This window comes from Nomascus leucogenys, chromosome 3 (assembly GCF_006542625.1).
Source record: "Nomascus leucogenys isolate Asia chromosome 3, Asia_NLE_v1, whole genome shotgun sequence".
NCBI classification, from domain to species: Eukaryota; Metazoa; Chordata; class Mammalia; order Primates; family Hylobatidae; genus Nomascus; species Nomascus leucogenys.
The window spans coordinates 32694946-32722875 of NC_044383.1; the positions used below are offsets into that span (position 1 = coordinate 32694946).

At 52.7% G+C, this 27930-nt stretch overlaps 4 protein-coding genes and 1 long non-coding RNA gene across 11 annotated transcripts; 3 read left to right on the forward strand and 2 right to left on the reverse strand.

The window, feature by feature from the left end:
• Window positions 1–1011: 1011 nt before the first annotated feature.
• Window positions 1012–7800, reverse strand: TWNK (twinkle mtDNA helicase). 4 transcript variants are annotated; one of them, XM_030808333.1, is made up of 5 exons: window positions 5892–7800; window positions 5461–5639; window positions 4814–4921; window positions 4354–4495; window positions 1012–2225 (listed from the first exon to the last, which is right to left on the reverse strand). In XM_030808333.1, the coding sequence occupies exons 2-5, from the start codon at window positions 5580–5582 to the stop codon at window positions 1905–1907; spliced, it is 693 nt and encodes a 230-aa protein (XP_030664193.1). In that variant the 5' UTR covers window positions 5583–5639; window positions 5892–7800; the 3' UTR covers window positions 1012–1904. The 4 variants fall into 4 exon arrangements, with proteins under 4 accessions (XP_030664193.1, XP_030664187.1, XP_012361185.2 ...); XM_030808327.1 differs by having other exon boundaries at window positions 5461–5701; XM_012505731.2 differs by having other exon boundaries at window positions 4310–4495; window positions 5461–5701.
• On the forward strand, window positions 7801–9087 carry MRPL43 (mitochondrial ribosomal protein L43). Its single transcript, XM_030808369.1, has 3 exons — window positions 7801–8030; window positions 8146–8252; window positions 8379–9087. The coding sequence occupies exons 1-3, from the start codon at window positions 7900–7902 to the stop codon at window positions 8618–8620; spliced, it is 480 nt and encodes a 159-aa protein (XP_030664229.1). The 5' UTR covers window positions 7801–7899; the 3' UTR covers window positions 8621–9087.
• A 647-nt stretch (window positions 9088–9734) lies between these two features.
• Window positions 9735–26062, reverse strand: SEMA4G (semaphorin 4G). 4 transcript variants are annotated; one of them, XR_004029002.1, is made up of 16 exons: window positions 25976–26062; window positions 22268–22774; window positions 22028–22176; window positions 21696–21758; window positions 17626–17724; window positions 16968–17061; window positions 16716–16829; window positions 16337–16506; window positions 16084–16253; window positions 15363–15507; window positions 15011–15233; window positions 14664–14779; window positions 14360–14535; window positions 14128–14189; window positions 10996–12049; window positions 9735–10863 (listed from the first exon to the last, which is right to left on the reverse strand). XR_004029002.1 is itself a non-coding variant. In XM_030808315.1 (15 exons), the coding sequence occupies exons 2-15, from the start codon at window positions 22389–22391 to the stop codon at window positions 11223–11225; spliced, it is 2517 nt and encodes an 838-aa protein (XP_030664175.1). In that variant the 5' UTR covers window positions 22392–22774; window positions 25976–26062; the 3' UTR covers window positions 9735–11222. The 4 variants fall into 4 exon arrangements, 3 of the variants coding, with proteins under 3 accessions (XP_030664175.1, XP_030664156.1, XP_030664167.1); XM_030808315.1 differs by having other exon boundaries at window positions 9735–12049; window positions 14375–14535; XM_030808296.1 differs by having other exon boundaries at window positions 9735–12049.
• Window positions 11280–13981, forward strand: LOC115833656. The gene is made up of 3 exons (XR_004029028.1): window positions 11280–11406; window positions 11537–11599; window positions 13814–13981. It is a non-coding gene; the product is annotated as an uncharacterized LOC115833656 (long non-coding RNA).
• LOC115833653 lies at window positions 25419–27437 on the forward strand. The gene has a single exon (XM_030808372.1). The coding sequence runs from the start codon at window positions 25739–25741 to the stop codon at window positions 26138–26140; it is 402 nt and encodes a 133-aa protein (XP_030664232.1). The 5' UTR covers window positions 25419–25738; the 3' UTR covers window positions 26141–27437.
• Window positions 27438–27930: the final 493 nt, after the last annotated feature.

A 27930-nucleotide genomic window follows, 5' to 3' on the forward strand; every position in this document is an offset into this window, starting at 1 on the left:
TGATTACTGCGGGATTAGGGAGGCCTGGCTCCAGCCAGTCTGGGAGAGACCCCCAAGAAGGGAGGCCCTGGAGGAGCTCTCCCTACCCCCCCAGGTTCTTCCTCACAGAGAGCAGCTTTCCAGCAGCCTTGCTCCGGATGTTTCAGGAGACATTTGTGACCAGAGTTCTCACACTCCAGAGACCACAGACCCCTCCACCGGCCCCAGAAGCCCCTTCATAGATTGAAAGGAAGAGCCTGACAAGGCAGCCCTGCTTCCAAAGGGAGCAGGAAACCTTCCCCCAACCCTTACAAAAGGATTCTCCCCAGCCCCCTCAGAACATATTGCATTCTCACGACTCTTTCAGGCAAATCCAAAGGGAAACTGGGACTTTTGGATATCAGAGGACGAGAGATGAGAAGGTGTCATCATTTAGGAATACTTCTGACAGTCCCTCTGGATCACCTATTTTACAGTCTCCTCCAGGGCTTGTTAAAAATGAGCATTACTGTACCCCTCCTCAAATCCAGAATGAGAAATGTATGTGGTGGAGGATGGGGGGAGAATGGGGCCTAGGTTCTGCATTTTTCACAAGTCCCCAGGAGTTCTGGCACACATTGGCATATGAGAAACATGGAGAGGGTACAGGAGGGAGATGGATGGGGGTGGACAAAATATGTTGAGTCTAAGTCCACTTGAGAGGTGAGTGGCTCACATCACAGAGGAATGGCCAGTCAGGCAGGGCACTGGGCTCATGTGGCCCAGTGATGAGTACCTGTGCCGGGAATCACTCGAGATCCTCAGGGAAGTTAGGTATGAGGACAGATCATCTTGTCTTCCCTAGGCCAAGAAGAGATGTAAATGGGAGGTGGGGTGTGAAGGCCCTTTAATGTCCCTGCTTCCTTGGGAGACCACCACTCAAAGGCTGCAAGCAGTGGGAGGGGACCCGTCCATTCCCAATCCCGAAAGGGAAATTCAGCTACGGACTGGGGAGACACCTGGTGGATGAATAAGAAAAAGCACAGAAACAAAGGCAATGAAAAAATCTTTTAGTAAAACTGGAAAAGGCTCTACAAAATGTCCTAACTCCAGCTGTCTTGAGGCAGCACACAATGGCATCAGTGTCTAGGTGGCAGGCACTCCGGGCTGACAGCTTCCTTCCATGGCTCTATGACCAAGCAACCCAGCCCGAGGCAGCTCCCACCAGTGAGGCCCTGATATTGCAGGGCTAAGCACCTAGGATCCAATTCTAGTACATGCCACCTCATGCCAGGCTCTACAAAGTGGGGAGCAGAGGGGCTTGGTACCCACTGTATCACCCTTTGACTTTGAAAGCCTAGGCTGGAGTTTCGCATAAAGTCCCCGATTCCCCTCCAGGTTCATGGGGCCTGACCTCACTGCCTTGAATCTGACCTGCTCATTCCTACCTCAGGGCTTGGATTTCCTTTTCCCTCTGCCTGGGTCCCCTTCTCCGGATATTCACGTGGCTCTCTCCTTCTAGTTATTTAGGCCCTAGCTCACATGCCCTTGGCTCAGAGATACCTTTTCAGACCACTTATCTACACTAGCCTGCCAGCACTCTATCGCATTTCTATTTTCTTTACAGCATTTTTCACTAAAACTAGGTTTTCTGCTAATTTGTTCATTGCTTGCTTGTCTCTTCCACCAGAATGCATGCAGGCAGGGACTTTATCTCTCTTTTCAGTGCTGTAGATACAGGACCTCAAACAAAGCCTGAGCAACACAGTAGTTTCTCAGTAGTCTGCTACATTGAATTTTCTCACTATGGAAACCTGCTCTAGGTTAGGCCCCTCAGACTGAGAAGGGCACACAGCTCAGGACCACAGGATAGAGGATCCCTCACAGAGTTTTCTGCTCCGGCCTGTCCTATCAGGCTCATTTCAGTGACTAGCTCTGCACGGCCTTCACTTTGAACGCTTGGAGGTGTCTGGCTGGTCGGGAGTGGGGGCCTGGCCTGAGCAAATCTCAGAGTTCTGTGTTGTAGCCCGCTTTTTGCCAGAAGAGGGCTTTTTGGCCACTGGTCCAGTGTCATCCTTGAGCTTCTTGAGCCGGGCTTTGTTCTTTGGTGGAATGGAGAAGGTGAGGGAGTTCTTGTTGAACTCAAGCGGGAAGACACCTACATCTCCATCAAAGCGGTTCTTGGACACCTGCAGATACCGTTTCCCTGGCCCGGTTACCAGCTTCCTGTCCTGCAGGATCAGAACATTGTCTGCTTCCTGGCTTGCCTGGGGAACAGGGGGCAGAAGGAGGAAAGCAGGAGTAAGAAGACATGAGCAAAGCAGAAAGGAAGGCTGACAGGGCAGGGAGGAGTGATAAGAATGGGGAGAGGGAGTGGGTACAGTGGCTCACACCTGTAATCCCAGAACTTTGGGAGGCTGAGTCGAGTGGATCACGATGTCAAGATATCAAGACCATCCTGGCAAACACGGTGAAACCCCATCTCTACTAAAAATACAAAAAATTAGCCGGGCGTGGTGGCATGCACCTATAGTCCCAGCTTCTTGGGAGACTGAGGCAGGAGAATCGCTTGAATCCGGGAGGCGGAGGTTGCAGTGAGCCAAGATCGTGCCACTGCACTCCAGCCTGGGCAACAGAGTGAGACTCCGTCTCGAAAAAAAAAAAAAAAAAAAAAAAGAATGGGAGAGGGAAAAGTACTTCCTCCCGTGACCAAAGCTCTTTGAACTACTGACCACGATGCTGGGGCCACTCAAATCTTTCAGTTCCCTGACAAGCTTGCTACTGTTTCAGACACTGCCTGTGCTGTTCCCTCTCTTCTCCACAGTGGGCCACCCCACTCAACCTCAGCTTCTTCTCTTTTAGGTCTCAGTCTAAATGTCACATCTGATGAAGGAGACCATTCTTTTTTTTTTTTTTTTTTAAAGACAAGGTCTCAGCCGGGCATGGTGGCTCACGCCTGTAATCCCAGCACTTTGGGAGGCCGAGGCGGATGGATCATGAGGTCAGGAGATCAAGACCATCCTGGCTAACACGGTGAAACTCCATCTCTACTAAAAAAAATACAAAAAATTAGCCGGGCGTGGTGGCACATGCCTGTAGTCCCAGCTACTTGGGAGGCTGAGGCAGGAGAATCGCTTGAACCCCGGAGGTGGAGCTTGCAGTGAGCCGAGATCACGCCACTGCACTCCAGCCTAGGCAACAAAGCGAGACTCCATCTCAAAAAAAAAAAAAGACAGGGTCTCACTCTGCTGCCCAGGTTGGAGTGGAGTGCAGTGGTGTGAGCACGGCTCACTGCAGCCTCAACCTCCCAGGCTCAAGCAATCCTATATATATATATATATATATATATATATATTTTTTTTTTTTTTTTTTTTTTTTTCTTTTTTTGAGACGGAGTCTCACTCTGTCACCCAGGATGGAGTGCAGTAGCGCGATCTCCGCTCACTGCAAGCTCTGCCTCCCAGGTTCACGCCATTCTGCCTCAGCCTCCCAAGTAGCTGGGACTACAGGTGGCTGCCACCAGGCCTGGCTAATTTTTTTTTTTTTTTTGTATTTTTAGTAGAGACAGGGTTTCACCGTGTTAGCAAGGATAGTCTCGATCTCCTGACCTCATGATCCACCCGCCTTGGCCTTCCAAAGTGCTGGGATTACAAGCGTGAGCCACCATGCCTGGCCAATTTTCAAATATTTTTGTAGAGACAGGGTCTCACTACATTGCTCAGATCGCCAAACTCCTGGGCCCCAGCAATCCTCCAGCCTCAGCCTCCCAAAGTGTTGAGATTACAGGCGTGATCCACTGTACCCTGCCATTTTTCCACTTCTGTATTACTCTTTCCCAGCTCCATGTTTGTTCCATCATGGCACATGATTTGTGCTCCTTGCTCTGAATTCCCTATGCCCAGCCCAGGCCTCGTATGTAACAGGCATTCAGTGTATCACTAGAAGCTCCAGGATTGGGCTGGTCCTGATGCCCAGAAGGCCCTCAAATTTATCTGATTGTCTAATACCCATTGTCTACCAAACCTCAACCCAATCTTTGTTGTCACCTCCTCTGGGAAGTCTCCCAGGTGTCCCGGGCTGACTCAGACATCTTTTCTCTTTGCTCTCCAAATACTTGTGCTGCCTATCATAGCTCTTATCATACTGAATTGCTATCACTGTCTTACTGTTTCCCCAGGAGAGGATGTGAGCTCCTGGAGGGCAAGGAGAGCATAAGAACCAACTATCAGCCTTTGTATTTCCAGCACATATATTCCTCATGTCATGGCCTCAGAGGCATTGCCTCCTGCCTGTTCGGATGGACAGTCAAGATGATTAAGGCTGAATGAGGGCTGTCCCTGGTCACACCTACCCACTCTATTTTCCAAAGCTTGAGCTCCTCTAAAGGCCACTCACTTTGGCTGAGCCAAAAATGGATGCCGTCTGCAGTTCCTTGTCATCATCCTCTTTCCGGGGGTGAATGACCAGCGTCACATGGCAGTTATTGTCTGTTGCAAACTTCCGAAAGACCCCGATGATGTAGTCTTGAGCTGCAATCCTGCCCCCATCCCAACAACACAAAGAGCTTATTAGACACAGAAGGACAAGAACATACACATACTCTTGATTCATTCACATCTCCCCACAAACTACCACAACCCACTCTACCTCCCTCTACCCAAGGACTCACACTCAGATCCCTGTCCATACATCCTGCTGCCATACCCCACACCTCCATATGATACACATGGGGGTGGTACGTGCCTGCACACATCTCAGAAAATAAGAGCACAGCATGTGTGCCTAGAGGCCAGCTGCCTGAGAAGTGTGTGTTGTGTGTCCAAGCGGGCTCAAGCTAGACAAGAGAGGATGTCACCTGTCTGTGGACAGCTGCTCGTGACCCATCATGAACTGCAGGTTGTCGATGACCACATGACAAATGTCATAGACGTAGACTGCATGTTGCATTGTATCTATTACAGTCCTGGGAAGAGGAAAGGCAAGGAATTTGACAAGTTGTCTCTAGACCACCCCAGGCAGAAGAACTAGCATCCTGAAAACTCTCTTGGCTGCCTCCTCTGCCCTTCTATTATTATTATTATTATTTGAGACAGGGTCTTGCTCTGTAGCCCAGGCTGGAGTGCAGTGGTGTGATCACAGCTCACTGCAGCCCCAACCTGCTGGGCTCAAGTGATCCTCTTACTTTAGCTTCCTGAGTAGCTGGGACCACAGGCATATACCATCACCATGCCCAGCCTAATTTTTAAAATTTTTTATAGAGAGGGGGGTCTCCCTATATTGCCCAGGTTGGTCTCAAATTCCTGGGCTCAGGTGATCTTCCCACCTCACCCTCCCAAAGTGCTGGGATTACAGGCATGAGCCACTGGGCCCAGGCCTGCCCTCTCATTCTTTGAAAAACTCCAAACCTAAGGAGTTCCTACTGGAGCTGGAAAAGGAACCAAAGGTTCCTGAGTGCTGGGATATGTCTGGGAAAGCAAGGTGGCTGGAATCTGGGAGTCTCACCTGATGCTCTGCTGTCCATGGAAAGTCATGAAATAGAGGGGCAGGTCCTCAAAGCGGTCAGCCCAGTGATCATATTTGTCCAGTTGATCTTCCAGCCGCCCCTCGGCAAACTGTGTCAGCATGACCCGGGCTAGTCTCACATTACTGATCTCGAAGCTACCCCACAGTGTGTTCACCCCCTGGGAACACAAATCCAGGGCATACTCACTGATGAATGTTGTCTTTCCACTGCCTGTTGGCCCTGCAGTGGGGTGGAACAGACCTGGGTGAGGAGGAAGTCCTACCCTTGAAACCAAGACATAGGTCAGGGCTTTAAAATTCGGGGGAGGGGGCAAACCTTCTTTTCAACATTGTCATGGCTCAAACCCACTTGTTTTTGTCACCTGATCTTCTGCCCCTTTACTCTAAGTAGTGATTTCTCAAAGGGTTACCTGTGAAGACCGTCAGCTCGCCCTTTCGATGTCCTTTCAAGATACGATTGAGGTCTGGAAAGCGGCTCCAGCGGAGGCCAGCTGCTTGCTCCATATTTGACAGTTCTCCTAGCACCTCCTCCCGAAGCTGCCGGAAACATACGATGGATTTGTGCCAGGCAGGCAGGGCGGTACGAAGAATACGAGAAAGATTGAAGCCTCCGTTCAGGGCCTCCAGGGGACGGGGCTGCTGGTCTCCTGGCCGCACCAAGAAGCATCGTTTGGGGTTCAGTTTTCGTGCAAACAACTTGGCGGCTTCCCAGGACCGAAGGTCATCCCCCAACCAGAATACAATCCGCCGGAACTGTTCCAGGTAAGGGAGTAAGGCAGGGGGTAAGCAGGTCGTTCCTCGGGGTAGAGTAAGTGTAGGCAGCCCCGTGGACTGGTTCAAGGCCAGGCTGTCAAGCTCACGACTCGTCAGTACCACCTCAGCATCTCGACGACTAATCAGTGGTAATCCAAACAGATTGTGGTAGGCACTAGGTCGGGGAATAGTGGTTTCCTCGTAGCTCACTCCATCCCCCTGGCATTTAGCCTCTAGTAGCTTCAGGCCTCGTAACCCTGAGCCCCCAGGGGAGAACCAAGGGAAGACAAGACTGCGAGCAGATCGCAGATATCGCACACTGAAACGCTTGAGTGTGTCATCTGTAACCTTGGTAAGGCCAAACATTGTATCAGCCAGCTGAACCTCGTCCTGATCAGGCAGCTCCCAGAGAGGTATTGCTCGGTTCCAGATCCTCCGGACCTCCTCGCTGTCCTCAAATTCTGGAGCCTTACTAAGCAGAAGTCCCTCCCTGGCCCCATCCCCTCGCCCCTCCACGCTGGCCTGGAAGTCTTCCCAGCTCCCCTCTGCTAGGCTGGTCATGCAGAGAAAGCGGCCTGTGGTCTTGTCAATGAACAGGCTGAAGGAAGTGGTAACACCAGTCTGGTCTTTGAGCTGTGAAGACTCTGCAAAGGGGCTCAGTGCCCGCAGGCAACTGTGGCCATCCTGGAAGGGGATCCCATGCCCCCGCAAATACTGGCGGATTTCGGTTGCAGTTACAGGCAACACTGGCATATCCAAGGCTTGGAGAGTCTCCTTCCTGTAACGTCTGCGAGGAGGGCCTGGGGCCAAGTTTCGGGGCAGGCCCCTCCGACCCATCCACTCCCCACGCAGGGGTAACAAGATACGGAGGGGGTACCCACCTCGGAGGAGGACCCACATTCCTAGCCAAATGTGGGAAGTCACTACTTGAAATGCCTTAGGTGCCTGGTTAGCGTGTCTTCACTAGACCAAACTCTAGGGATAACCCACGCAGCACTCTGCAGAGCTCACTCTAGGTGCATTCTCTCTCTCCCTGAATTTCTCCTCCTCAGCCCCTCTACGTTGCTGCCTCACACATATGCCCATCTACACGACCCTTTCACGTCCACGTCCTTCTACAATGGCTCCCCCACCTCTATGATCCGTTACAGTTTCTCTCCGCCACCTCACCTCTATGACCCTCTATACAGTTCCTCACTGATACAGTTTCTTTGCATCATCTTCTCACCTCTACTGCCCCTCCACAGCATCTCCTCGTCGTCCTCATTTCTATAGTCATCTGCATCCTTTTTGTAGTCCCTTTGCCCTAGGCCCCAACTAGAGACCCTCTTCCGCTTCTCCTTCCCCTCACTGGGACCTCAACACGGCGAGAGCACCCAGCACGACTCCCGCCAATCCCCGGGCCCAAAGGAATGCCAGTCTCTATCCTCCCTCGTGTCTTCACTCCGCTCTACTACTCCGAGCTCCGCAGCGCCGGCCCCTAGCTCCAGGTTACCACTTTTGTCTCTCCCACTTCGCCCGCAATGTGAGTCTCCCGCACATGCTACTCGCCTTGACCTCGGAAGCAAAACTCCGGGAGCGGTCGTCCCGGAACCGGAAGCCTCGAGGTTTAGTCCCGCCCCCCTCTCCTCGCCGCTTGGGCTCCGTGGCCTCCAAGCTGTAGCTATGACGGCGCGCGGGACTCCGAGCCGCTTCTTGGCCAGTGTTCTCCACAACGGACTGGGTCGCTACGTGCAGCAGCTGCAGCGTCTGAGCTTCAGCGTCAGCCGCGACGGCGCCTCGTCTCGCGGCGCCAGGTGAGCCAAGGGAAGTGCGCAGGCGCGGGTCGGGGTAGGGGTGGAGGTGGCAACGACTCCCGGGTATGTCGCCCCCAGTCAGGGGTCATACTGTTCACTCTCCCGGGCCCCTTAGGGAGTTCGTGGAGCGGGAGGTGATCGACTTCGCCCGACGGAACCCAGGGGTCGTAATATATGTAAACTCGCGTCCGTGCTGCGTGCCCAGAGTAGTGGCCGAATACCGTGAGTGGGGCCGGGCTCGAGCTGGAGGGCGGGATCAGGGGCCCGACCCGCTAGCCTGCCTCTCGCCTGGTCGCACCGGCCAGGGCTTCCGCCCACTCTCACCCACTCTCACCCCTCTTCTGCCAGTTAACGGGGCTGTGCGCGAGGAGAGCATCCACTGCAAGTCCGTCGAGGAGATCTCGATGCTGGTGCAGAAGCTGGCCGACCAGTCGGGCTTAGACGTGATCCGCATCCGCAAGCCCTTCCACACCGACAACCCTAGCATCCAGGGCCAGTGGCACCCCTTCACCAACAAGCCGACCACGTTCCGCGGGCTACGCCCCCGAGAGGTTCAGGATCCTGCCCCAGCCCAGGTGCAAGCACAGTGAAGAGTTGCCCCACCAACTCCAGCCCCAGGCTTTGGACTGTTTCTCCAGTAAAGGTGGTTCTTCCCCTCTGGGATTCCAAGCCCAGGCAAATGGAACCCATCAATGGGCAAGTTGACAGAGGTTCTGCTTGGGGTAATGAAGAGCTGCCTGTTTCTTTCCAGTGCCTGCTTCTAGGGGCAGTGACCTTGTGAACCACTCATTTTTATGCAAGTGGCATCCCTAAAACCTGAGATGAGGAAGACTTCAAGGGTTTTACAGGGCCCTTGTTTTTTAAATCCAAATTGATAATAATGATCTCAAAACACAGTGAGAGGTCCGAAGGCTGGCTTCTGAAGAATCCCTGATGTCTTACTGGTACAACCACTGAACTATGGAGAGCTCTGCTGTGATGGGCTAGGCACTTTATATCTGTGTGAATACAGATTTATAAAACTGAGGTTAATAAACTTATCCAAGGTCACACTTCAGGTCTGTCTTCAAAATGTGTGCATATGTTAAGCACAAGCCTCAGTTTTCATTTTAAAACTAGACACAGAACATATGACAACCGTCAGGTGGTTAGTATCAAAGGCCAAGTGATTAATCTAGGCCTGACCCCTGAAAGGGAGAGGGGAGTGATTCTCAGACCAAGCCCTGGCTAACAAGCTTTCTCTGGTCTTAGCTATACATCTCCTTCCCCCCACATCCCTCTTTGTGCAGAAATAAAATCCACGTCCTTTGAGCCAGCTGGTGGGGGGTGCTGAGAACCTTGGGGAAGGGCAGGAAGTCTGATATTAATGAGTATTTTCTAATCTTAGTTTAAAAAAGGGGGATGGTGGGGAAATGAGAGCCAGGAAATAAAAGTCTAGAAACCCTGTAAGAATTCTTGAACTGTTGTCATTTTCTTGTCATGCCCTAACACCATGATCAGTGAATAGTGTGAACCTTACTAAAGAGGCCTGTGTGCCTGCCAAGGAGTCAGGACGGAAGCGGAGGATCCCAATTTCCTCTGCAATAGTTGTACTGGGGAGCAGAGCCAACCCTAGAGGCAGACATCACCTTCTGTATAGGCTCAGGAGCCTGTCCCTTGGTGATCAGGGGTGGGCCCATCTAGATGAAGCAGACTAGTCATAGCTGTGGGGAAAGAGGGTGTTTATTGACCAACGGCAGGGAGAGGAGCTGAGCCCAGGCTCCCCACTCTGTCACATGCCTGTTCCACCCACCTGGTGGTAAGTGGGGGCATTCCTAAAGAAGCATAGCCATTCTCACAATAAATACATTCATTGTGGGGTGGAGGTGGGAGAGGTTGGGTGAAGGGCAGTAAAAACCCGTGGGATTCCACGTTCTCAGCTACAAAAATAACAGTCATCCTCACCCGAGGGGAATAGGGGAGCTCAGTCAGAATTGATTGTCCCATATAGGCCTAGAGACTTCAGAGGCCCCTGGACCCTGAAAGTGCCCCGGTGAGGTAGGACAGGGGTAGGAGCAAAGCGTCCAAACTCCCAGCCTCTGCCCTTTGCATAGTTCCAAGAACGGGCTTCATGTGCCAGTTGAGACATCAGATTTCTCCTCCCTTTCCCTGCTGTAGTCTAGAGGAAGCAAATGCTTGATTCCCCCAAAAGAGAGGGTGGCTCATTGAGTGCAGTGTTGGTCATCCATCCTAGGGAAGGGCCTGTGAGGACAGCTAAATGGGAGAGGGATCTCCCTCTGAAATGTCCACGGACCAAACCCAACAGACAGGTCCAAGACAGCAAGGGGAGGCTCAGAGGTGCATGTGAGTGGAAATGTAAGCGCATGTGTGATACAGGTGTGTGTTACCACATGTGTGTGGGGATGGGACATGCCTGGAGCTTTGTCTCTGATACTCTTAAGAATGACCAAGGAGAGTGGGGAGGCTGATTCACAAGGGCCACACAGGAAGGGAGAGGAGGGGAGTGATGCAGTCTTATCTCCCCAGGCTGGCCCGTTCCCAAGCTCTTCACAAAGAGGGCACCACATGGGGCTGGGGAAGAGGACCAGATAGGATGTGGCAATTGGGAGGGTACCCCAAGTCCAGAAGCAGGGATGAAACAAGAATGCACCAAGGAGAAGGTGAGGGTGGGGGCACTGCAGCCCAGCCGATAAACATTCTTCCACGTGTGCATGTGAATGTACGCAGGGCTTAGGTGGCTGGCAGAGGTCTTGTCTGGTTTCAGGACCATCCAGCACACAGGGCCATGCAGAGGGTGGTGACATTGAGCCCATATGGACCTGCAGAGCCCTGCCTGGGAGAAAGAGAAAGGGTTTGGGCAGATGAATGGAACAGGAGGATGGAGTCCTCACCTATAAATGTTTAGGTTAGGGGATAGGAACTGGCTCTGGGTCTGCAGGGCACCTGATCCTGAGGGAGCACCTACCTCTGAGGAGCACCGATGGGCCTGGGCTGCTCACATGTGGGTCTGTGGAGACTGAGGAGGGGGCTTTGGCTGGGCCTGACCGGCCAGCCCTACAGGGACATCAAAAAGTTGGGAGAAAGGCATGGAGTGGGGGGTAATGAAGGTAGGGTGGCTGCATTAGGGAGGCAGTGGCCCAGCCTGGGACAGACTGGCTGGCTTGGAAGAGCATTTGTTCTGGGAGGCTGGGCTCAGACAGAGCTCTCATCTAGCTGCTCCACGAGCTGCGTGTGCTTCCTTTTTTCCAGGATGCGGCTGAGTTCCTCGGCGAAGGAGCAGGGCCCTGCTGGTACTCCATTGTTGCTCTGCCTCAGAAGCACATAGCTATTGCCATTCATCCTTCGCAGCCGGCTGGGCAGTGCCACCAGGCCATTGGTCAGCTCAGCCGGTGGTGGTGGGGGTGGTGGGGGTGGTGGGGCTGGGGCTCCCTCCCCAGGGATGATCTGGAGACAGCTGCCCTCCAGGCCCCCAGCCCCCTCATCATCACCCTCATCTTCCTCTCCAGGACACTGGCCTGAGACTGTCTGCAGTTGCACGGCAGATCCTCCTGCCCGGCTGGCCCGACCCAGTGAGTATTTCCGTCGGCGCCCTCGTCTGCCTTCCCGCAGACAGGCCACATAGAGGAGGCAGAAGGCCAGGATGAGGCAGAGGCCACCGAGTACAGCAATGGCTAGCACATAGAGCAGTCTCACATCAGGTGCCAGCTGTGCCCCAGGTGTGGCAGGGGCTTTCGGAGCTGGGGCAGGAGTGGCTGGCCGGACCGTGAGGCTATAGGAGGCCAGCAGGGTTCGGAGGCCATTTTCCTCAGCATAGCAGCCATAGTTGCCACTGTGCTCAGGCTGTGCATCTGTAACCAGCAGCCCGTCCACGCCCACACGGTAGCCACCCTGCTCATCGCTCAGACCCATGCTCCCATTGAGTAGCCACAAGGCCCGGGCCAGGTTGGATGGCTGGTCACAGGGCAGGAGGACATCATCACCCCGGAGCACAGAGCGGGTCTTCAGTGGTGGTGGTGGCCCTGTGGGGTTTGGGGGAGAGGTCAGTACCAGCCCATCCCAGGAAAGGATTAGAGATGGCAAGCCAGACTGTTCACTGCCAAGTCCCTGGCACCAAGCACAGAACTCAGAATCACAGTGACAGCTGACCCAGGCTCTGTGCTCATGCTTCCACAAAAGGTTCACACTGGCGCTTCCCAGGAAGCAGGCAGTGCCTTGGGCCGTTTTCCATTCTCTCCATGCTCTCATCCTCTCCTGTGGTTTCAATTTCTGCCGTCTGCCAGTAACTCCTAATCTCTACCTCAGACTTCGCTCCTGAGTGCCAGACTCGTATATCTACCATGTGCTGGGCATCTCCACATGAGGTCTCTTGGACACCTCAAAGGCCAAAGCTTTTCTCCCAGACTACACCAGGTCCTTTCCTTGAATTGCCACCACTATGAATGGCACCACCAGCCAGCCACACAGTTGCTTAAGTCAGAAACCTGGGAGTCTCCCTTCTCTTTCTTGCTCGGCTTTTTGTTTTGTTTTGTTTTTTTGAGACGGAGTCTCATTCTGTCACCTAGGCTGGAGTGCAGTGACGTGATGTCAGCTCACTGCAACCACTGCCTCCCTGGTTCACGCGATTCTCTTGCCTCTGGCTCCTGAGTAGCTGGGATTACAGGCATGTGCCACCATGCCCAGCTAGTTTTTGTATTTTTAGTAGAGACAGGGTTTCACCATGTTGGCCAGGCTTGTCTCGAACTCCTGACCTCAAGTGATCCACCCGCCTTGGCCTCCCAAAGTGCTGGATTATAGGCGTGAGCCACCGTGCCCAGCCCTTCTTCACGTTTGTATCTAACTGTCACTAAGATTCTGTTTCTGGCATCTATCTTAGACCTGTTGATTTCTCTCCTTCCATGACTCCTGGCCCACTCTGGCCCCACGTAATCCATTCTCCATGAGAGGTATTTTAAAAACACAAATCTGATCTTGCCACTCTCCAGCCTAAAACTCTTCAGAGGTTTCCTGTTGCTTTTCGGATAAAGACCAAAATCTTCAACATGGTCTTTGCCCACTTGTCCAGCCTATTCTACTGTCACTCAAATGTGCCAGCCTCCCTCTACCTGCTGCTCCCTCTGCTTGCATGTCGCCCCATTACCCCATGTCGTCTGCTTGCCTGGCTAACTTGTGGGAGATAGCATAGTATATTGACCAGAAGCACAAAGTCAAGTCAGACTGCTTGGGGTCAGGTTTGAATTCTTTTTTCTTTCTTTCTTTTTTTTTTTTTTTTGAGATGGGGTCTCACTCTGTTACCCAGGCTGGAGTGCAGTGGTGTGATCTTGGCTCACTGCAACCTCTGCCTCCCAGGCTCAAGTGATCCTCCCACCTCAGCTTTCCAAGTAGCTGGGACTACAGACATGTGCCACTACACCTGGCTAATTTTTGTATTTTTTGTAGAGATGGGGTTTTGCCATGTTGCCCAGGCTGGTCTCCAATTCCTGAGCTCAAGCAATCCACCTCCCTCAGCCTCCCAAAGTGCTGGGATTACAGGCGTGAGCCATTGTACTCAGCCAGGTTTGAATTTTGGTCCGGTTTCTTAATAGGTGAATAAGTTTGAGCAATTTACTTACACGCCCTGGGCCTCAGAGAGGTCATTCATGGGGATAATAATAATGGCACCTTTCTCATAAGAATGCTGTGACAATAGATGATATCATGCATAGAAGTATTTAGATCAGCGCCTGGCACACAGTAAATACTTAATACATCTTAGCTATGATGATTAACTTTTGTTCTTTCTTCAGATACCAGTTCAGTCATCTGATCTTCCTTGGGGAAATACCCATTACCGTCCTGAACCCTTGTCATCCACTACTTGGCTATAAGCTCCAGAAGTGACAAGACACTTCACATCTTGAATATGTTTCCTAGTTTATAATTCATTTGGGCAGTAAATGTTTGTTGAGCACTTACTCTGTGCCAGGCTCTGTGTTTGAGTCATCCTTACCAAACGCACGCAGCCACAGCCACTCAGATGCAAACATATGTGTACACATGGCAGTAAATGGCAAAGAGGACAGGCTGCGCAGCTAGACCCACACTCATATGAGTCACTTACCTGTATCCCTGCTGCTCTCACAGCCTCGATTTCCTCTCTCTATGTCCTGTATCAGTGCTGTCCTGCGACAGAAGATCAGGTTTTATGAACAAGGGGAACTGGGTTTCAGTTTCCCAGTGAAAGGGCAGATAGGTCTGTTACCAATAACTAGCCCCTGCACTCCCCCAGTAGCTGTCAGGCCTTCCTCCTCTGCTCAGGCCACATGTGACTCTCACCCCCCACCACTTCCCACCTGCTTCCCTGGGACCTGTTGGCTATGGTGGTGGCTGCCGTGCAGGCATGGGTGCCAGGGTCCCAGCCACAGTAGGGGTCTCGGGCCAAGATGCAGTCATAGCAGGATCGGTAGCGGGAGCAGCTGGAGAGTGGTAGCTGGATGACTCCGGTAGGAGCCCCTACGTAGAGGCTGTGCTGGGAGCCAGATAGGACAGTTGGTTGGCAACGCCTCCACTCATACAGATACACAGCCTCTGCCCAACCTCCCCACTCCCTCCTCCTATTTCAGCAAGGCTATATTAAGGGTCACAGAGAAGGGCTACCTGCAATAGAGAGATGACTAGATTTTCCACAGACTGGGGCTCCCTGAACACTTGTGTCTCTTCAATAATGTGCATCCCAGAGCCCAGGACTACGGCCTTGTGGATCCAGCCGTCAGCTGGCATGGAAAAAGCAGAGTTAGACCCCAACTATGGGATCTGCTCTCAGCACCCTGCAAGAGGCCTAATAGGAACAGCTCAGGAGTCCTGAGGTCCAGAACAAGGACTCAGCCAGGAGCAGTGGACCCTCAGGACATTGGGAACTCCAGACTAGTCATGGCAGGAATTAATGGATTCAGAAGCATTAGTGATCAGGGCCAACAGGGATCAGGGATTGGGATCAGAAGCACCTGTGCCCAGAAAGAGCAGGTCATAGGTGGGTCCAGCAGGCGTGGTGACAGGCGTCCCTGTAAGGTGTGTGTAGCGTACGTTGCGCTTGAGCAGCAGGGGCCGTCCACGTGTGGGCACAATGGGCCGAGCCATCAGTGGGTGCAACTTTACAAAGTCCAGGACCAGGGATGGCAAGTCTTGGGATGAATTGTAGCCTTGGCTGCGCAATGAATCTGTGATACACTGGGGTGGGGGACGAAGGTGGTGAACCTCGGCACTCCACCATCTGCCTGCCCTCTCCACAAGGCCAGACCCTCTGACCCTTCCCTGGGCTCTGTCTACTCAGCACTGGCCCCAGGCCTGGGCACTCACCGAGCCAGGCCGGGGCTCAGGCACCCCACCCTCATAGCGACCCCAGCGCCGGGAACCATCCTGGTATTCCATATAGGGTCCTGCAAAGACAGCCTGGATCTCTGCCAGGTCATAGCGGCAGATGGCTGAGGCCTCCAGGGTCTTCCTAGGAATGGGACATAGGGCAAGGGGGGTGAGTTACAGGGAGTCAAGCCTGCCCCCCAACTCGTGGTCAGTCTGAAGCTCACTGTTACCCTGGCCAACCCCAGCTATAGTCCCACAGGGCCTCCCCTGTGAGTCAGTGGACCACTGCATTCATTCTCTGGTTCTAGCCTAGCTTGATGTGCTTAAAATTCTCACTTTGCCAGCACTTTGAGAGGCTGAGGCGAGCAGATCACGAGGTCAAGAGATTGAGACCATCCTGGGCAACAGGGTGAAACCCCATCTCTACTAAAAATATAAAAATTAGCCAGGCGTGGTGGTGCGCGCCTATAGTCCCAGCTACTCAGGAGGCCGAGGCAGGAGAATCACTTAAACCCAGGAGGCAGAGATTGCAGTGAGCCGAGATTGTGCCACTGCACTCCAGCCTGGCAACAGAGCGAGACTCCCTCTTAAAAAAAAAAAAAAAACTCACTTTGCAGCCAGACCTCCCCACAGTGGATCCTATCGCATCCTCATTGACCTCTGCTCCAGCCCCTATGCTGTCCCCAGTTTCTTGCCTTCCCATTGTCCCTGCACTGACCACTGTGTGCTCAGCGTGAAGGCTGCATAGAAGTGTGTACGGCTTGAGGTTTCAGCGTCCAGGCTGCAGACCCCACGCAGTGTCTCATATAGTGGAATGTGGCAGATGAGACGGGCTTTCAGGAAGGATGTCCACTTCTTCTGCAGGATCTTCTTCCCTCCCAGGTCTCCCTGGGGAGGCAGAGGCACGGGGTAAGGGGCCAGGGTCAGAGGTCCAGCCTCTATACCCATGCCCCAACGTCAGCCCTCTCCACCTTGCAGACACGAGCCACACGGGCCACACGGTGACTGCTGCGGCTCTGAGTGAAGCTGCCAGAGCCCTCCTCAGTGGCACGCTCCGTGAAGAAGTAGTACACCTTGTCATCGTCACCCACCGCACTGGCCTTGCTCTCCCACACGAGGACGGAGAACACAAACTCAGCATCTGTGGGTCAGGCAGTTTGAGAGGCTTTTGAGACAGGCTGGGGATTCCTTTCCCCCACTCTGAGGCTGACCCCTCACTTGACAATACACAGGAATGGAATGGACAGGCTCACCTGGGGATTTCGGGGTGGGGTGGTCAGCTGGCCAAAGGAGTAAAAATGAAGAAATAGTCCCCTACCCCCCCATCATCCTGTGCCTCATCCTCCTAACCATTGAGCCAATGCATTGGTGTCTCCTCAGTTCTCAGGGAGTGTGGGTGGCGGCTCCGGCGGATGTCGGGAATGCTCCGGAATTCATACCTAGTGGCTGTGTAGAGGCCTCCGTCTGGCGTGGGGACATTCCAGTCATGAGAGACATGTCATATACAACAGGGCACATGACATATACATGGTGGCAGGTCCTAGAGATGAGATCCACATCCTAAAAACACCATGCCTGTGATAGGGAAGAGGGCCTGCTCACCAATGATGAGGCCTGTGAAGCCACGGGCTGGGTCATAAGGACACTTCTCCTTCCCCTCCTCGAAACTGCTCGGCAAGGTGAAGGCCTCAGCATCCTAGGGAACAAGGAACCAGCAACAAGTGGTTCAGAGGACAGGCAGGGACAGTGGCTCAAAGTCAGATCAGTCTGGGGTCCGGGATCAGTGATCAGGGATAGGGGCAGGTTGTATGGCAGATGCACCTGACAGCAATAACTTACGCATCCCCTGAGAATGACCTTATGGCCTAAAAACAATGTATGTTTGGAGTTCCAAATCTGCGCGTGGCCAACCCAGAGATTCACTCCTTATCTACGAAGAACATCTGAGCCCCTAGCCCATCCTGTGGAACACATGCTGTCCAGGGGATCAAGGCCCTTTGTTTTGGGTTAAATGAAGTTTGCCAGGTGGAGGTGATTAGGGGGAGGATGCTAAGTGAAAATGCTATAAAAACTGCATGCTTTTTACAAAGGGGAATGGTTCTCCAGTGCAGCCTGCCGCCACTGGACTGCCCTGTATGGAGGTCCCCTTAGTAAACCATCCATCTCCTTCACTGGCTCTGAGTCTCTTCTTTGGCATCTGGAACATGATCCCATCCCTAATGAAGTCAACAGAGATCTGGCACAACACAGGTATACTCACAATGGCTGCACAGAGGGGCTGGAAGGCGTGAGTCCCACATGCATAGAGGTGGGTGGAATTGAGCCGCTGCAGGAACCGCACATGGTTAAAGCACTCCGTCTGTGGGATGAGGTGGAGAGGGCTGTGAGCCCCCTGCCTGACTAGAGGCCTCCTCCATTAGTCTAGCTTTGTAGTTTGGCTCTTGCCCCCACCCACAGGACAAACGGTTCTTTCCAAGATACCTGTGATCCTTCTCACTGCTCCAGAATATTTCCTGGAACTCACTGTCCTTGGCCTCCCAGTACCATGACCCTATTTCTCTCCTCTGTCCCTCAGATTACCTGACATCACTCTGCCAATATCTCCTGTGTCTCTTGCAGTTCCCTCCACCTCTGGTTCAAGAGCTCCCAGGGATTCCACCATCCTGAGGTGCTTCTCCTCTCCCATCCAGCTCCTTCATCGCAACTCTTTCTATTCTTGGAACTCCTGCCCTCCCTGCTGGGGTGATACAACCAAATCTATCCCTAGATGCCAGCTCGCTCTCCACCCAATATCCCAGGGATGCTTCAGATTCACCTTGTCAGAAGCCAAGTTCATCCCCTCCTCCATAACCTACATCTTTCCTAAACCTGTTTATCCAGTCTTTCCCACCTCACTTCATCCATCCTACGACTCAGCCTAGAAGCCAGGAATCATCCTTGCTGCTTCCTACTTCCTCACCCCCACATTCAGTCCCTCTCCACAATTAATTCATTGTCCTAAATGTCTCTTGACTTGGTCCGCTTTGACTCCACCACCAGCACCCAGTCCAAATGACCACCATGACCTCTTCCTTAGACATCTGCAGTTGCTACCTGATAGCTCCTCCCAACCTTCTCTTTTATATAAACGACTTTTATAAAAGCTATTTATTCAGTCAATGATGAATACATGTACATAGATTTAGAAACTTAGAAAGTACAAAGGGGTATGTTATAAACAGGGAGTCTCCCATTTATCCCTGTCTCCCAGGTTGCCTGCAAAGAAGACTGCTGTTACTATTGTCTAAAGTTTCCTTCCAGAGATATTTTACCAAACAACACTTTTGCTACTCTCTAACCACTTTCCAAGGGATATTCTAAAAATGTAAACCTAGCCAGGTGTGGTAGGTCACACCTGTAATCCCAGCGCTTTGGGAGGCTGAGGTGGGAGGATCACTGGAGCCCAGGAGTCCAAGACCAGCCTGGACAACATAGCAAGACCTCATCTCTATGTGGTGGCATGCACCTGTAGTCCTAGCTACTTGGGAGGCTTAGGCAAGAGAATTGTTTAAGCCCAGGAGGTCAAGGCTGCAGTGAACCACTGCACTCCAGCCTGGGTAACAGAGTGAGACCATGTCTGAAAAAAAAAGTCAAGTGGATCACATCACTGTATTGGCTCATCAGTGACCTGAATATAGAGTCCCACATGCTCCTAGCCCTGTGTGATGGGACTCTGCCCCTTCCTCTGGCCTCATTCGCCCTACTCCAGCCACACTGGTCTTCTCTGCCTGTCAAATGCCCTCAGCTGCCAGCCTCTTGACTCCTTTGCCATGTTAATGATTCCTCCTCTTGCCTGTTACCCAGGGTTTAAATCCGTACAGGCCTCTTTGTGTCTCCTCCTGCTCCCTCACCTGGTACAAGCCACTAGCATCTGTCCCTCCTCTCCATAAGCCTGCTCAGGTCCCTTCCTCTGACCCAAATGATGCCCCCAGCCTCCTCACTGCTTTTCCTGCCTCCAGACTCACCTTATTTTCATCCATCCAGTGCCTGGGGCCAGATAAATATTCCTAAAGTGATGTTTCCCCAAGATGTTTTTTTTTTTTTTTAATTTTATTTTTTTTGAGACGGAGTCTTGCTCTGCCGCTAGGCTGGAGTGCAGTGCGTGATCTCAGCTCACTGCAACCTCCGCCTCCCGGGTTCAAGAGATTCTCCTGCCTCAGCCTCCCGAGTAGCTGGGACTACAGGTGTGCGCTACCATGCCGGGCTAATTTTTGTATTTTTAGTAGAGACAGGGTTTCACCATGTTGGCCAGGCTGGTCTTGATCTCTTGACCTCATGATCCACCTGCCTCGGCCTCCCAAAGTGCTGGGATTACAGGCCTGAGCCACCGTGCCCAGCAGATGTTTACATTTTTTAAAGGGGGGTAGGGAGGAATTCTCTGGTCAAATAACTTTGGAAACCACAGGTGAAACCTATCTTTACTGGGGTTACTTCCTAGAGCTTGAAGGATGTTGCTGTGCATTGTGGGACTGGGCACGTAGCGTTTCCCAAACTCATTTGACCCCTCTTTTGAAAATTAATGTTCCTTAGAACATGCTTTGGGAATTGTTGTAAAAAGCCTTGCTATCCAAAGTGTGGTCTGGGGACCAGCAGCATCAACTTCACTTGGGAGCTTCTCAGAATTGCAGACTCTTGGGCCCTTCCCCAGACCTACTAAGTTTAGCACCTGCATTTATAATATACCTGGGTGATACATTAAAGTTGAAGCCTCTAAAGTATCAAATTGTGAGGTGTTCACTGTCACAGAATAAAACCCAAACTCCCAGCTGGGCATCTGTGGCCTTCCATGACCTGGTTCCATCTGCCTCCCCAGCCCGTTTTCTACCTGTGCTGCACCAAGAGGCAGCCTTTGATGGAAGCTCTTGGAGATGCCTTTTTAGACGCAGCTGTCCTAACACCACCCCGGCCCACCTTGGCCCAGTGCACCTTGGGAATTTTTTATTTTTATTTTTTATTAGAGATGGAGTCTCATTATATTGCCAGGCTGGCCTCAAACTCCTGGGCTCAAGTGATCCTCCTGCCTTGGCCTCCCAAAGTGTTGAGATTACAAGTGTGACCCACCATGCCCAGCCCAGGGCCGTTTATTTTGTAAAAGCTCTCCAGATGGAGCCATTACATAGCCAGACACGGGACCCCTGGAGACACCCTATTCTTTAGCTGGAAAGGGCTGACGCGTCATTAATGCCTGTCCATGGAATACTGGGTATTTGACCTATTCCTTGACCAAAGACTTATTTTTCTTATCTGCAAAATGCAGGATAATACTATTTCATAGGGTTATTTTAGAATTAACTGAGATAATAGCTAAATCAGCACTTGCTACAGATGGTCCCTGACTTAACAATGGTTCAATTTATTATGATGGCTTTATTGGGAAGTAACCCCATCATAAGTAAGCATCTGTAGAGGTTACTTATTGTTTTTTGTTGGTTTGTTTTTTTGAGACAGGGTTTTGCTCTGTTGTCCAGGCTGGAATGTAGTGGCTTAATTATAGCTCAAGCAGCCTCAACCTCCCAGGCCCAAGTGATATTCCCACTCAGCCTCCCAAGTAGCTGGGACTACAGGTGCACGCCAGCATACTTGGCTAATTTTTGTATTTTTTTTGTAGACAGATTTCGCTGTGTTGCCAAGGCTGGTCTTGAACTCCTGGACTCAAGCTGTCCTCCTACCCTCAGCCTCCCAAAGTGTTGGGATTATAGATGTGAGCCACCGTGTCCAGCCTACTTATTGTTATTTTGATTATTTGGGATCCCAGAGGAGATGAAGATGCCACTGCAGGACAAACTAGTAGGCCACCAGATGTTTGAATTAGAAGTACTGTGCCCAGATGCCGGGGGCAATGGCTTACATCTGTAATCCCAGCACTTTGGGAGGCCAAGGTAGGAGGACTGCTTGAGGCCAGGAGTTCAAGACCAGCCTGGGCAACATAGCAAGACTCTGTCTCTAAAAAAAATAAAACACTTAGCTGGGCGTGGCATGTGCCTGTGGTCCTAGCTACTCAGGAGGCTGAAGTGGAAGGATCCCCTGAGCCCAGGAGTTTAAGACCACAGTGAGCTATGATCATGTCACTGTACTCCAACCTGGATGACAGAGTGAGAACCGACCTCAAAAAAAGAAAAAGAAAATGCTGTGCCCATGGCTTGCCACTCTGGCAATACTTACAATGTTTACTGTGGTTTCTGAGATTGACTGGCGGGTCTGTACCTACCCATCTGTGTCCCCAACAATCCTGGCATCCCTGATTGAGGAAGAAGAGGAGGAAAGGAGCTGGGGACAGGGCAGACCACATACCTGGTTGTTTTTCCCTTTTTGATGACATTTGCTTTGCATCTCTGGGGAGGCTTCCCAGTGGATCTAGTGGAGGCAAAGGGAATAGGCTGATGCATTGACCCCAATACCTATTGCTCATAGGACCAGGCGATAGGACCCCATAGAGTTGGGGAAATTGGGGTGAGGATCAATTTCAGGAGGAACATTGAATGCAAGGGACACCTGGGCTGGGAAGGGCAGTGCTGTCTGATCAGGTGGCTATGGAAGGCTGGCAGGGTTTTCCAGAAGTTGAGATCCCAGGGAGCTAGATAAGGATGGAGACCCTCTGGGTGGTCCAGGTTCCAGGGCCTAACCTCTTTGTGAGCCCCATCTCCTATGTCGTTGGCACTGAGAGAGAACAGGGCACCTCGGGCTCCCACCAGCAGCCTTGCTGAGGCCTCCTCCAGCAGCAGTGTTGAGTAGTTCTGGGCTTGGCCCTTGAAGTGCCGGGTCCCAGAGAGCTCTGGGGAGAGCAGGAACAGTAAGCCTAGTTCTGGGGTGCCTCCCCACCCCCAGCCCTGGCTCCCACTGCCTTTTGAGGTTGAGGGTCTAACCTTCATAGGGTATGGTCATCCGAGGGGTGGCATCTAGTTCTCTAGACGGTCTCCGCAGTGAGGGTCCCGGGACTGCAGTTGCTGTGAGGATGCTGAGGAGGAGGGGCCAGAGCCTCCCCCACATCTTCCTGGGGAGGCCCAGACTAACAAGACCCCCAAAGGGAGCCAGAGTCACAGGTTGTGGGGGCAGGGAATGGGAAGCACAGTCACAGGGGTCAAAGTCCAAGGAAGTCACTTGGACGGTCAGGGGTCATAAGGTCATAGGAGTCAAGGCATCATGGGGCCATGGGGGGTCCTGGAATTGGGGGGACATGGAGTCACAGGGTTGTGTGGCCATGGAACCCCAGCTAAGAGGTCAGAAGGAGGGAGGGATCACATGCCTTTCCGCATCAAATGCAAACTCCATGGTGAGAGAGAGTTGTGAAGTTCTAGAGGGGTTGTAGGTTACTGATGGGGTCACCCTGCCCCCGACAGTAGAGCTAGTCCTGGTTTTCTGAGGTCCGTTTTCTGAAGAAAAAACGGGGAAAAAAAGCCCTTTGATCTGTATGTGGGTGGAAGATGGATGGCGTTACCCAGACTTCAGGGGGCACTGAAAGAAGGAGGCCCAGCATCCACAGAACGCCCACGCCAGGATCGACTCACAATCTTTCTGTCTATCCCTTTGCTCTGACGCAGGAGGCTGGGGTGGAACTTACCTTCCTTACAAGACCTTAGATGCCCACAACCCGAAACCCAAGGTCATGACCCTCTTCTGGCCAAGTCAGAAGCTCCGCTAGGGCCTCAAGTCAAAGGAGCTGGGGTTCTCTGAGAGAATGCCTGCTTCTCCCAACAATGAGATGCAACTCGGTCAGCAGCTGCCCCTGCTGCCTGCGGGGGTGCCTTATGCAGGAAGGCCTGACCGGAGAGGTTTAATGGGCCTTTGTTTATTTTGTCCTGCTTTCCCTTTGTTTTTTCTTTTCCCTGGCCTGAGAGCTCCCTCTGGAATTTCTCTTTAATTATAACTTCTTGGTATTCCTCTCCAAGGGGGTGCATATCTCTGCCCACGCCAGTCTGTACTGCACCCTCTGGCTAGGCATCCACATGTGTCCCTACCTGCAAGTAGGCATTCACAGGCATTGGGGTGGGTACCTAGGGTCCCCCCGGTTGCACAGGTGTAATGTCTATGCAGGAGGTTGTAGTGTGCAAGGCCAGTTGAGACATAAGCAACGTGAAGAAGGTAAATGATGGGATCCCTGAGCCCTTGGCCCCTCCTGACACATCTTGGACCCTTCCTCAAGCCAAACAGTTGGGGATGGGATGGGGGTGGGTGGCGGGCCTCTCCCAACCCCTGTAACAGGCCTCCTAATCACCAAGGGGTTCCTTGAAGAGTTCCTGGGCTAGGCGAGGTGTGGAGACCTAATACATTCCATCTCATCAGCCACCCACAGGCAGGGCCAGAGGGTGCCACTGGTGCCTCCTCTCCCAGGTCAAATATTAACTATCTGGCCTTGGAAAGAGGGGAGGAATCAGGAACTGACCAGAGGGATAACAGGAGCAATTTTTCAAGAGGTTAAAGGTCAGCACTGCAGGGGCAGAGCCCTGAGGGGGAGAGTCGAATATGAAAGGGAGAGAAGAGGATTCCCTGACCCTGAAAGGGCATAGCCTCCCTGTTTGGGAGCTGGGACAGCAGGAAGCTTCAGGCAAGCTGGCCATGCCCCACCCCTCCCTGTGGAGGCACACCTGTTTACCTTTGGGACCTCCTATTTGCTCAGTGCAAAAGGCATGCGTGTGGGGAGCACTATGGCTAGGAGGAACCACTCAGTGTGGTGCATGTCACACTTATAGTTTAAGAGTCACATGGAGCCGGGCGCGGTGGCTCACGCTTGTAATCCCAGCACTTTGGGAGGCTGAGGCTGGCGGATCACGAGGTCAGGAGATCGAGACCACGGTGAAACCCCATCTCTACTAAAAATACAAAAAATTAGCCGGGCGTGGTGGTGGGCACCTGTAGTCCCAGCTACTCAGAGAGGCTGAGGCAGGAGAATGGCGTGAACCCGGGACGCGGAGCTTGCAGTGAGCCGAGATTGCGCCACTGCACTCCAGCCTGGGCGACAGAGCGAGACTCCATTTCAAAAAAAAAAAAAAAAAAAGAGTCATATGGGTGACTATTAGGAAGTTGATGTACATGCACATGAGTGCACACACACACATGTTCACAAGGAGGACTGTGAACACGTAGATTCACAGGGGTCATTCACACATATACTCACAGGGAGGTTTGTACACACATATGCTCATACAGAGGCCACAGCCACAGGTAATCATACATATTCACATGTAAAGTTGAATTTACATGCCCATCCATTCAGTAGGTCACACAGCCTCAGAGGTTGAGAAGAGATAAACCCACACATGTGGGTTTCTGTCAAGGACTATACACCTATTCAACAGGAGGGTCCTATACATACACATGTATGTGTAGGGACATGCATACAAACCCATTGATATAGTGGGCCAGGCAATCATGTTCACAGAAGGGTCAAGTACATGTGTGTTCACACAGAGTTCTTGAACACACAACTACATCCATGCAGAGACAAGCACACATGCATACAGGGGTCCAGTTTTCGCCATAGGCTTGGAGGCTGCTAGTGTCCGCTGGGGTGAGATGCAGAGCAGAACCCTGCCTCCGTTCCTGAAAGTCCCAATTCTAAGGCCCAATTTCAAGTGTGTGTGTGTGTGTGGGGGGGGGGGGTTGTGTGTGTGTGTGTGGTGATGGGGGAGGCTTCTGACCTTGGATGGGCAGATGGGATGGGTGCATGAGTCAAGGCAGCTCTACAAGGGAAGGAATGGGAAACTAACCCAGGCAGAAGGCCCCTAGCTTTAGCAAAGGAAAGATGGAATGGAACGCATAACTTAATACTCCTCCACCCCAATGTATATTGCAGTTCTAGAGGTGGGAGACGGGCTGGATCTCTCAGCCCCAACTTAACCTGTTGGGAGGGGGCGGGGCTAAGTGGGCGGGGCGGAGCATACCACCCCTCCCTTCAGTGGCAAAGTACGGGTTTAAGGTCTCCAGTCCACGCCCCACACTCCACCCCAAGTTCCACAGTTCGGGTTCTTCCCCAGGGCCAGCCCCCTGAACTCTGATCACCTTTCCTCTATTAGATCTTGGGGTGGAGGGAACTGGGGAGGAGAGACCCTTCAAACAGGATCAATGGAGGATCAGCAGGCTCTCGACCTTCATCCCAGATGTCCACCTGCCTAGTGTAGGGGGTCATTTCCCTCTGCCTAGTAGGATGGCGGTCTCTCCTGGCTTGAGAGAGCCCCTCCCCCGGCACCCCCTCCCTCCAACATCCTGGACAGTCCGCGGTCCTCTCCCTTCGTCAGGTCTAACCTCAGTCTCTACTGCTGCAGCTCGAGGACAAGCTCTCCTTCGATCCCGCCGGACGCCGGGAGACGTGACCCAGATCCTGGGGAACACTGTTCGCCATGCGGCCCCCTCCCCGCGCTGGTCCCCGACTCCATGGTGGCCGGTCTGCACCCCGCGCAGCCCGAGGCCTGGCCCGCGCCCCTCTAGAGCCTTCATGCACGACCGGGGGCTTGGCGGTGAGAAAGGCCTGGCCCAGCTTGGAGGGTAGAATGGACGTGGGGGAGGCCTTGCCCGACCCCCGGCCCGCAGCCCCCGGCTCACGCCAGGGCGCCGCCTGCACTCCTCGCCTTGCTCACCTTTGCGCTCGGATCCGGGGCCATAGGGACAGCGACGCGCGGTTCCGCGGCCCCACAGCACCAGCTGCGAGAGGAAGGGGCCGCGGCTGGAGGCGGGGCGGGGGGTGGAGGCGGAGCCGGCGGTGGGGCGGGGTCCTGAAAGGCGGGGCCGACTGGGTGGGGTGAGGGGAAGGTCGCCGCTCTCTTCTTTGCGCCCCCTACTCTAGCACAATAGAGGCGGTTTGAGGGCGAGGCTCACACACAGCCTTCGGCCATCGGGCGACCCCCCACCTCTAGGCGCTGCGGCCCTGATAATCGCCCCCTGGTGGTGGCCTCGCCACCCCGTGCACCCTCCACATGCTTATAGCCGGTCCTCTCCTCCGCTGTAACCCTAGGACACCCCCCCCACCACTTGCCTACTGCTGGGGACGTGCAAACCTGTCCTGGCGTTGCGGGGTTGGGGGACCCTCTCCGAGGGCCTTCTGGCCTGTCCTCTAACCTGGACCTCACTCCCTGTGCTCCTGCCACCGGCTTCTGCTCTCGGCCTAGGGTGTGGAGGGAAGGCTACCCTAGGTGGAGACTGGACGTTGGGGAAGCTCTGAACACAAGGCAGGGGCTTGATTCCCAGCTTCAGGGGCTGTTCAGCTTGAGCTATGCGTGGGGGAGATGGTGTCAGGCCTCAAGGGGATGAAGTAACAGCTTGACCTGAAAGGCACAGAGAAAATGCTTTTTCTGGATAAATAAGCCACAAGCATTTGCACCTGTTTACTCACCAAATCTTAACCCTAACCTAGGCTCACCTCAGGGACTGGGCCATTCAAACACTCGCCTTCCCCTCTAGCTCATCTTGGGCACCATTCTTATCCAGAACTTAAGAGTGCACCCTTCTAGGCAATCAAGTACCCTATCCTTCCCAGATTCAATCACCTTACCCAGCAGCAATCTAGGAAACCCCTCACAATCAACTCCCCAACTCCTTTAACTCAACTAGGATGGTCCTTCTGTGCAAACTTGGGTCCTGCCTCGTTTAATAGGTCACAGCCTATTAAAGTGAACTTAGCTCCTATAGTCCAAACGAAACCTGCATTCAGGCCCTGACCCAGCCTGGTCCTTCCTCCTCCATCTATGACAGTATTCATGTGGGCTCAAGAGATGGACCAAAATGATAAAGGCCATAAGAACATACGTGGTTGACTCTTGCACGTGCCTAGGAGTCAGAACAGGATTCAAGTGGCACATTTAACCAAAGGAAACTTGGGAAAGACTTCATCCTTCTTTCTGGATTCCCCAAAGCTCACAGTTTGGCACTGAATCATATACAGTCTCGTAGTTTGGATGGCTGTGTGTGACTGCAGACTGCTAGACAGCAGGGCCCACATCACAGTTCCACCTCCCCCAGCACTCTGCAAATAGGATGTGTGTGGCGGGGAGAGGGAAGGTAGCTGGGGAGAAACACAATAAAAAATGTACACACACTTTTACAAAGAATATCCTGCTTCATTTTTTTATTTGTACCCTCATCCCATCCTGAGGAATTTATAGCCCCATTTTATGGATGGGGAAACAGGCTCTAAGACATTAAGTAACTTGCCTTGAAATTCATTCTTGTGTTTACGGAGAGGACAATCAAGACTGGAAAAGCCTGAGAAGGAGGAAGCACGGTAAGCCAGAAGGGGAAATACCACTGGCAAAGGTAGAAATGTTCAAGCGTATGCACAGGCTTGTGTTGGGGGACTAAGGAAGGGGCATGAAAGAGGGCAGTGAGTTTGATTTGATGAAATGGGGGGGGGGGTTCCTAGTGGGAAATAAAAGGGAAAAGTCAGCTAGTAGTTTGAAAAAGACCACAGAAGAAAATCCTGAAAGAGATGATGGACTGAGTAAGGACGTCTGAGCTGGGAAGACCAGTAAAGGCAGGGCTAAGACAAATCTGCAGTCCTTATCAAAAAGTGGGTTGGTGGTAACAGTGGAGGCAGGGT

Excerpts from the sequence above, each read along its gene's own strand:
- TWNK (XM_030808327.1), bottom strand. The coding sequence starts at position 7,134 with ATGTGGGTCCTCCTCCGAGGTGGGTACCCCCTCCGTATCTTGTTACCC. Across the intron at positions 5,702-5,891 it reads CGAGCTGACGGTCTTCACAG|GGCCAACAGGCAGTGGAAAG; the intron begins GTAACCCTTTGA and ends ACCCCACTGCAG. Across the intron at positions 4,922-5,460 it reads CATGGACAGCAGAGCATCAG|GACTGTAATAGATACAATGC; the intron begins GTGAGACTCCCA and ends TCCTCTTCCCAG.
- MRPL43 (XM_030808369.1), top strand. The coding sequence starts at position 7,900 with ATGACGGCGCGCGGGACTCCGAGCCGCTTCTTGGCCAGTGTTCTCCAC. Across the intron at positions 8,031-8,145 it reads GCCTCGTCTCGCGGCGCCAG|GGAGTTCGTGGAGCGGGAGG; the intron begins GTGAGCCAAGGG and ends CGGGCCCCTTAG. Across the intron at positions 8,253-8,378 it reads CAGAGTAGTGGCCGAATACC|TTAACGGGGCTGTGCGCGAG; the intron begins GTGAGTGGGGCC and ends CTCTTCTGCCAG.
- SEMA4G (XM_030808296.1), bottom strand. The coding sequence starts at position 22,391 with ATGTGGGGGAGGCTCTGGCCCCTCCTCCTCAGCATCCTCACAGCAACT. Across the intron at positions 16,507-16,715 it reads ACCAATGCATTGGCTCAATG|ATGCTGAGTTTGTGTTCTCC; the intron begins GTTAGGAGGATG and ends CCTGACCCACAG. Across the intron at positions 15,234-15,362 it reads CTGAGCCCCGGCCTGGCTCG|TGTATCACAGATTCATTGCG; the intron begins GTGAGTGCCCAG and ends CCCCCACCCCAG.
- LOC115833653 (XM_030808372.1), top strand. The coding sequence starts at position 25,739 with ATGCGGCCCCCTCCCCGCGCTGGTCCCCGACTCCATGGTGGCCGGTCT.